Source organism: Centropristis striata, chromosome 22 (genome assembly GCF_030273125.1).
Source record: "Centropristis striata isolate RG_2023a ecotype Rhode Island chromosome 22, C.striata_1.0, whole genome shotgun sequence".
Classification (NCBI taxonomy): domain Eukaryota; kingdom Metazoa; phylum Chordata; class Actinopteri; order Perciformes; family Serranidae; genus Centropristis; species Centropristis striata.
Window position 1 is genome coordinate 17,708,109 of NC_081538.1, and position 9,399 is coordinate 17,717,507.

General features: G+C 41.5%; 1 protein-coding gene across 2 annotated transcripts; it reads left to right on the forward strand.

Moving 5' to 3' along the window:
- Positions 1-1,033: 1,033 nt before the first annotated feature.
- Positions 1,034-9,113, forward strand: LOC131960474 (NXPE family member 3-like). 2 transcript variants are annotated; one of them, XM_059325703.1, is made up of 8 exons: positions 1,034-1,148; positions 1,459-1,612; positions 3,654-3,707; positions 5,537-5,980; positions 6,412-6,704; positions 7,207-7,277; positions 7,629-7,835; positions 7,917-9,113. In XM_059325703.1, the coding sequence occupies exons 2-8, from the start codon at positions 1,499-1,501 to the stop codon at positions 8,495-8,497; spliced, it is 1,764 nt and encodes a 587-aa protein (XP_059181686.1). In that variant the 5' UTR covers positions 1,034-1,148; positions 1,459-1,498; the 3' UTR covers positions 8,498-9,113. The 2 variants fall into 2 exon arrangements, with proteins under 2 accessions (XP_059181686.1, XP_059181687.1); XM_059325704.1 differs by lacking the exons at positions 1,034-1,148; positions 3,654-3,707 and having other exon boundaries at positions 1,375-1,612.
- The last annotated feature ends 286 nt before the right edge of the window (positions 9,114-9,399 follow it).

Consider the following 9,399-nt stretch of genomic DNA (forward strand, 5'->3'; position numbering starts at 1 on the left):
CCTGTAAGAACAACACACACACACACACACGCACACACACACACACACACACACACACACACAAACATTGTGTAAAACAAACATCGTGAACAGCTGTTGTTATTGGTAACTGGCTCGGTTGCGTGTACGTCCATTTTCTGTATGGGGCAGGCTCAGCCCAAGAAGAATAAAATGTAAATTATTACAAAAAATCGGGGCTCATTCTGACTGGGATCCTGCGAGAGCTGTGTCAGTCTGAGTCCAGATCTGCATAACTTCGCCTGTGACCTAAATAAAAAGCCTGCATTGAGATCAGTACTTTTTCTCCAGTGTGTGTTTACTTATGGGCTTCCAGTGTATGAACCTGAGACCTTTACACCAACAAATTCCAGACTGCATTGAAGGAGGAGTACCTCTTTCACACTAAAAGTTTCAAAGGAAAGGGCTGTGCTTTTTGCATAAGTTTTGCATGCATGGATTAAACTATTTTAAGGCCAGTTTTCAGTGGCTTGAACAGCGATTATTATAGCATCATATTGATACATTATGTAGATAGCACTGTTCACTTATTTCAAGAATGGAACCATACTCAAGTAGGGCTAGCTACCTTTAAGCCAATAGAACGTTATTAACACAAGTTAACAGCAAAAAGACTGGACAGACTAAGTGTGGATTTTCAATGCAAATATTATTTGCCCTAAGAAGTCACTTCCACAGATTTAAAAACTAATCTTACAACTTTAAGTTAAAAGTATTTTTAAAAAAACAACCTAAACACTAAGTGTTCAGATTATTTAACAAGCCTTTTATAATAGAACCTGAATGTGCTGTTTTTCCTGTGTTTTTTTCATTAGTTGTAATTGCAATAGTATTTTGACAATAATTACATGCATTAATTGGTTCAAAGTATTTGAAATGATCTTCAAGCAAATGAACATGATGTAATCAATAATGTATGATGAACCTGTGTCGGTGTATAGCTTGGGTTGCATTTGTAGGTGTCATTTGGGCATGTATTATGCATGCCCTGAAATGCCTCAAATACGATACATTAAGAGAAAAAAACGGGACCTCACTCATTTGTAAACCTTTGCCATAGCCCTGCCTCAGGTCATAAATTTAGAGAACATCTTTCTTTTGCATTCTTCTGGATCATATTCTTCAGTCTGGTGAGTTGACTTACAGGAAGACTTTTTGAGGGGAATAAGATGAAAGCTTTTGACATAACAATGTGTATTCTGATTGTGGGTTTAGCCGAATTTCCATGTCCTCAAATCATGCTAAACATACACAGAGAGAAGCTGGTTTCTGTGTTTGTGACACTGGTTAATGGTTAATAAGTCAATTTCAGGTCAGGTTGAATAGTTCAGTGACTTGCTACACTGTCTGTGTAGCTAAAATTTTCCGTTAAGTAAGTTAAGGTTTCAGACAGAAATATTCTCCTGTACAACAAAGTTTCATTTTTTTTTTTCAATCCAGCACCAGAGGAAGTGGCCAAAGTTTCATGTTGCAGCCATAGATGACGGCGATCATGAAAGCCAGAGTCTGTACAAGAAAGGAGTTTTCTGCCATTTTTGTCTTTCTGGCTGTCTTTGTCTTTACCTTGCTGCTACGTAACACAGACAATCTGAAGGTGAGAACTTGGTTTTAGTGCGACAACATTTATTATCAGTCATCTTTCAAGATATTTTTTCAAACACAATGCTCAGAAACAGTAATGTTGTTAGCAGGCCAGCTGACAGTCTTGCCTGGGCCCAGGACGAGATTATCTTAGATGGGCCCCCCGCGCCCAGATGTCTCCTTTTCTCGTTGTTCCTCTCCTCTCCTCTTTCCTTATAAGCCATGACTAAATGTGCAGCTATTTACCCTGTAGATTATGAGTATATATTTTGAAATAAGGGGCTAATTCCCATCTTTCAAGTATAATATCCCTGATTTACAAAAAGCTTTTTTGCAGATAGCCTATTTGTGCAATGAGCTTTATGAATCTATTTTATACTTAAAAAATAAATTAAATATTAATTTAATAAAACATTGCAAGCAAAAACATTCTCTCCTGTTCCTCTCCTCTCCTTTCCTCTCCTCACATCTCTCTTTGACAAGAGACAATAATGGTTAAGATTAACAAACTACACATGCGTTGTTGCTAAATACACTCTTCATATGTATTGGAATTCTGACACTAGCAGGAAAATAACTGACTAAATAAATAAATAAACTATAAATGACTCTCTCTCTCTCTCTCACCGGTAGCCTGTCCCTCCTCTCCTCCCGCATCACTCTCTCTGTCACCTGACAGCTGCTGGATCTCTCCCCTCTCTGTCTCATCCTCTCTGACGGAGCTACCAAACTTTGTTTCTGTCAAAGATAACGTGTTGTGTCAGGCTTTCATACAAGCTAATGGACGTTAACATTAGAGCGAGCTTGTTAGGTGACGTTACAAGGCTGTAAACATTGGCTGCGCTGTTTCTTACCTTGCTCTACGTTCACTTTACTAGTCCCAGCTTCACCGTCACCACCTTTTTAAAAAATATTTGTTCATAAAATAAGGCCTCCATTTTCTTCTTCTTGTCTTCTCTTTTCTTTCCGTTTCTGAGCACCGGACTTGTGTTTACCGGACATTTTGAGCGAACTTCAAATCAAACGGCAACATCAAAGTTTGATCAGTGGCCAAACCATTTTTGTGTTGGGGGTGGGGGGGTTCTTGACCACTAGTTCAAGGACAATTAGGAAGAAAACAAATAAAAAGCTTTTAACTCAAATAAATATTACATATTTTTTCCACAAATAGGCCTATTTCATTTTATTTTTTTAATCATTCCATAATTTAATGAGGGCCCAGTTCTGGGCCCCCCCCCCTACCCTGGGCCCGGGACAGCAGACCCGTTTGTCCCCCCCTATCGGCGGGCGTGGTTGTTAGTGTTAAATGATATTTTCCTTCTTAATCTTACAGCTTGACTTGCTGACTCTAGTTAAAGAATAGGGAATAGAAATATCCTATACTTTAGACCAAAATGATCCATGTATTCCTATTCATTCTTACTGAAGGCTCAAATCTTGACAAATGGGTAACACAGATGTAGTTTCAAAAAGCCAAATGATGTCCCAAATCAGATGAGCACTGAGGGGATGGTGATTTACTTTTAATGCTCACTAACTTAAAGTCCCTGATGTTTTGTATTTTCAGTGTGGTACAATGTGAATGCATCAACATTCAATTAATCTTTCAGCCTTAAAAATCTTTCTCTGTCATGTCAAACCACCAGGTGTCAAACAGCCTCTAGTCCCTGGGCCTATGGCATAATATATCTCAAGATATTATTTTTGGCAAACAATACTTTGAAACACAGATAAAAATACCTTTAAATTTAATACTCACAGTCCTGCCATGTGCAAATACATCTTGTCCATTGGGACACACCATACATGAGCACTGGCACCAGAGCAGACAACGTTTCTGTTGCTGTGCTGCTCTGCCATCTTCTGCCGTCTTTTGAGTTTGCTGATGATAATAGAATGTATCACTTGATTTCTACGTCATATTTCCCCAATTAAAAACTGGTAGCCTACTCTACTAAACTGGAGCTGAGGATTTCCGTGCATTTTCCACAACACAGTCCTGCAAGTATTTAAGAAGCAAAAAGCTTTGTGTTAACAAGGTATTCTGTCCACAGGAAAAAGAGAGTCCTCGCAGTAGAACTAGCAGTGAGGCAGGGTCCAGTGACAAGGTTGGTTTGCATATACAACTGTCTTTCAGTTTTCCAACCCACCTTAGATTAAACCACAGCCATGGCAGTATGACAAAAGCCTCGACAACTGCATTGATGAATTTACTGTTTATTAGACCACAGTTTGTTAGCTTACCTGCTAATCCACCATGCTTTCATGCTAGCTGCTTAGAAATGTGTTTTTCTACACTTTAATAAGAGTGTGGGTGAAGTACTAGGTAATATTTTACTCATATAGCATCTGGCTAGTGTGAAGGAAATTTGGTACTTCCTGTTACTGGGGATTTCCACCGGGCGCGTTACAGCAGCGGCATGGCTCCACCGCGGTTTTGCTGCGTCTTCTGCCTGGCGTCAATTCACACCGGGCGTGTTACAGCAGCGGGACGTCAGCTTAGCCAGCCGGTCGTATACACGCGAGATCACAAGATCACACGATAATCCTGACCATACGGGAGACCGCGAGATCCAGTGATAAACTCTAAACTCTATTTATACAGTCTATGGATAAACTGTGTGTATAAAGTAAACAACAACAACAACCAACAGCTTACTTTGCTTCTCTGACGTGAAAGATCTATTGATCTGACCATCTATCCTTATAAAAACAATATGTTATTATAAAAATTATTGTATGATGTTCCACTTCAACAATCAGTCTCTTGTCGTCCGTGTCGCTGATCCTCTGAGACCCTTTGATTGATTGATTGCTGATCTGGTGCCCCGGTCATAACATAATGTTGATGTGAAGTAGTTTTAGGCCTTCCTGTCTGGTGCGATGTGCTCTGTTGAGATTTACGCGGTATGGCAGCGTCTCGCGGAGAAATAGAAGTCCTACCTAATGCTCGCGGAGAGACGCTGCTGAGACGTTGCTGTAACGTTCCGCAGGGCGCCCAATGGAAATGCCCTCATTGATTAGAGTGTTACCTATTTGCAATGGCGACCTCGGCGCTGACGTGACGCTGCTGTAACGCGCCCGGTGGAAATCAGGCTTAATGCTGGTACAAGAAGTAGGCGGCGACCTAGTTGATATTCAAGACACAAGGCCTTGTGGGAACTCACTCGGGCCTGAACTCTGATAACACCATGACTGAGGGGAACATGTAGATTAGGTGGCTCTGTCCTGATGTGTTGTATTGGGCAGGAAGATAGGGTCGCATTGAGTCTTGCTGAAAAGCCATGCTGAAAAGTGCAACAATCATAAGTCGAGCGGTGTACGGGACTTTGTTGTATTGTAAAATAGCCATTCGGAATTGTGTGGTGTATGGAATACGAATGTGCTCATAAAACTTGCTGAACAGAGTATTGAGTACTTTGTGTTTGGCCAGCTCACCCATTAACTTAGTGCAGTTGTCAAAATTGCCACGATACTAGCTAGCTTGCTAATTGCACCATGCTTTTGTACTACAGCAGAAAATAAATGAGTAGAGCAAAATGGATATTCATCTGGCGAGAGCAATGTGCTTTCTGTTGCTATAATAGTGTCCTGATTAAGCATTTAGTGGTTAATATTTTTGTTATTTGGCGTAGGCTAATTAGCTTAGTAACCTAGTTTGCTAACTGCACCATGCTCTCATGATACAGCGCAGATTCCCCACTTCATGTGACTTGAGGACAAATAGTATATCCCCTTTATATCTACATTATATGAATGATACTGTATGTGCATAGTAGTTCCAACGCAACACATGTTATAAAAAGGTATATTCCTGCAGCTAACAGATCAACAGTTCTTATTTACCCATTTTGTGCTTTTCTGTTTTCTTTATGTTGTTAATTTGCTCTCAGTGCATTTGTTTGATGTGTCTTTGTCACCATCTATCTCCTGCTAGTCTCAGCATAAAGTGAACTCCACCGTCATTGTCCCGAAAGTTTCCTCTGAGCCTGACATGCATCACAGCTTCTGCACCTTCCAGCCACGATCCCCTGAGGATGCTCTGGAGGAACGCCTCCTACTAGACTCCATTGCTTGGCCTGAAACTCCACCTCTGTCAGATCCTCTTTCTCTGGATCAGACCAGTGATCCAGCTCACAGCACCTTCACCATTCTCCCAGGGAGGACAGGAGGACAGTGGCATGTCGGCGATCAGCTGGAGGTTATGATCAAAATGTCTGATTTCCATGGCCGTCCCAAGAAGTCTGGGGGGGACTTCTTGGTGGCCCGCCTGCACAATCAGAAGCTTGGTGCAGGTGTGGTTGGGCAGGTGGTGGATCATCACAATGGCAGCTACTCTGCTGTTTTCTCTTTACTCTGGGAAGGAGACGCACAGGTTGAGGTGATTTCAATTATTATGTTGAAAATTGTGTTTTTAATATATCTTTTACCTGATTAATCACTTAACCCTGTCCCCCAAACAAGATGTTACAGTTAACTTTGATGAAATAAAAATATACTGTAAACAGTAAAGACGAAAACACACAGTGCCCAGTGGCAGTAACCCATCAATCATACGGTAGACATGTTCTCAAGCATATGGCTTCGCTGGTCAGGCCCAGAGTCAGCTGCTATGATTGAACAATCACTTTTCGGGAGAGGGGTTTAGTGAATATACAATTCTCCAGAAATAAAACACCAATCTAGTTTGAAGTAAATCTTTATAAATGTCTTTATTTGTCTATGTGAGTGAGTGAGTGAGTGAGTGAGTGAATGAGTATGTGAATGAATGTCATTGGTCTTATTGACAACTCTGGTTCTCTTTCCAATCAGGTGATGCTGGTTCACCCTCATGAGGCTATTCAAGTGCTGAATAGGTTGAACAGTGAACAGCCTGACAGGATTTACTTCAAAAGTGTCTTCCAATCAGGCTCACTTTCTGAAACTACTTTCTGTAACGTGTGCCTACGTCCAACTCAGCCATTGTGCAACTACACTGACCTCCGTACAGGCGAACCTTGGTTCTGCTACAAGCCAAAAAAGTTGAGTTGTGATGCCAGGATCAACCATGCTATGGGAGGATTCAACCAAGACCTCAATGCCAACGAGGACAAACTCTTTCAAAGGTGAGGTCTTAGAAAGACAGGACTGGCATATTGTCTGACTTCTAATAAATACATACAGTGCATTCAGAAAGTATTCAAACCAATTCACGTTTTTCACGTTTTGTTATTTTGTAGCCTCATGCTAAAATCGTTTAAAAATATTTTTTCCCCTCATCAATCCACACTCAATACACCGTAATACATTTTTTGCTAATATATTATAAAGGTAGAATGCATATCAGATAAAAAACCAAGCCATGAGGCTAAATGTACTGCAGAGCACAGCAACAGTATGGTGTCGAGGCAAAAATCTGAGGAAGGTTGCCAAAACAATTCTGCTGCATTGAAAGTCCCCAAGTCTCCCCAAGGAGAAGGAACTTGGTGAGAGAGGTGACCAAGAATCTCATTGTCACTCTGGCTGAGCTCCAGAGATCCTGTGTTTATTGGATTGGGTTCACATAGGTCTTACCATCACCGTTGTAGTGTTGTGTGTGAGAGATATTTTATGTGTGCTTTTTTTCAGTGGTGTTAACTTGAAAGTCTCCATACAATCTTCAGGACTGGCCATTTTCATAGTTTTGCCAAAAACGAAAGGTAAAGCATGATTCCTGCCACCAAGACCTATCATATGATAATAATAGTTTAAAACTGACTGTGCTACATACAATGGAAGTAAGCCGTGAAGAAATAAATCGTGGATGCCACTTTTGGGTAGCATTTTTTATAGAAAGAGTTTGGCACAAGACTGCTGGGAGCATGGAGCATAAGGTTAAAAGTTCATGAATGTGGCACCCTCAGTTAGAAGTGAATCTAGACTCTCAGAAGTAAGGATAGTCCATAAGAAATAAATACATCTGGATACATAATGTTATGGCTTGGTTTTAGTGTTTTAATGTTGACAATTACAAAAATGTAAAATGACTTCACCCTTTAACTCCCTGTCAGATCAATCAGAAGTAAAGAGCAGCATTGTGACATCTGGACCCTCTGGCTATTACTACCAGAGTGTGTGGCGAGCACTAGATGGCACCACAGTTCACCAATTCAACAACGCCTCTGCCATCACTCAGTGTCTGAAAGGCAAAGTGGTCCACATGTATGGAGACTCCACTGTCAGGCAGTTTTATGAATACCTCAACACAGCACTACCAGGTATCTCCCACAGGGATTTCTGGAAACACTTTGATTTTTCTACCACTGCAGCTTCATCTGTCCTCTCTGTAATACTTTCAGATCTTAAGGAGTTTGACCTGCACAGCCCAAAAAAAGCTGGACCTTACATTTCCTTGGACTATGCAAACAACATCTTGGTGACGTCCCGCTTCCATGGTCCTCCGATCCGTATCGTTGTTGTCTCAACCAGTGAGCTTCGATATATTGCCAATGAACTGGATGGTGTCATCGGAGGCACCAACACTGTTGTAGTTCTTGGCGTCTGGGCTCACTTTGGCACTTTCCCCATGGAGATCTACATCCGGCGGCTGCAGAACATCCGCAGGGCGGTGGTGCGGCTGCTGAACAGGTCTCCAGGTACACTGGTCGTTATCCGTACAGGAAACCTCAAAGCTTTGCCGCTTCCTGTGTCATTAACCAACAGTGACTGGCATTCACTGCAGTGTAACAATGTGCTGAAAACCATGTTCAAAGGACTGAATGTTCATCTGATTGATGCCTGGGAGATGGTCCTCGCCCACCACCTGCCGCACGACCTCCACCCACCGCCTCCCATTATTAAGAATATGATTGACGTTCTCTTGTCACACATAAGTAGTGATGGTCCGCTGACACTTGAAGCTCCGACACATGCGCGGTAGCTCATGAAGCAAACGTCCCGAAGCACTGTGCCGAGGCGTGGTTTGATCACGTGACTCGTGACGTTCGAAGCAGCAAAGTGCTTCGAACGTCACCGAATCACCAACAGTGGAAGTGAACCGCTACCTCGCTGATCCTCCACTAGAAAGAACTTCAGAACTGCTCACATACTGGGCAAACCACAAAAATGTATATCCCAATCTTTATCAAGTTGCTAAACATTTCTTATGCACCCCAGCCTCATCCGTGCCGTGTGAACAGGTTATTTCCAAGGCTGGGGAAATTGTATTGAAAAGAAGAAACCGCTTGAATCCCAAAACTGTGGAAAAACTGTTGTTTCTAAATAAAAATTCATAACAAGTGACACAAGCACAGTCACTGCCCTGTTTTTCAAGCACAATCTCTTTCCCCACCCACCCATGAACCTATCTACATAAGAGTCACACAAGCCTGTCAGAAACATGACAAGACAAGTATCATTAGCATCAATGTTACTTCAATGTGTCATTAATGTTCATGACACATCCCATGTCATGTTTATGACACGCTCATGTCACTCTTATGTAGACACCTTCAAAATAAAGTGTTACAAATATTAATGTCAACAATAAAACACTGATAAACTAAACAATCTCCCTCTGACTCTTCTTTGCTGGTTCTTATCTGATGCCTATGAATGTGGCAAATTGTCAAAGAAGTGATGATCTTAGAGGGGTAAAATCACATGATCTGACCAACTGAGGATGTAGGTGATTTCACCATAGGTGGCCGGCGTCATGAAGAGATGATTTAGGCAAAAAAAAAACAAAAAAAAACAAAACAATTTTGACAAAAAATTACTTAGGCGATTATTTTAACAGTGTGTCGATATAACAGAACAGTGCGGGGCAAAGAACCTCCAACA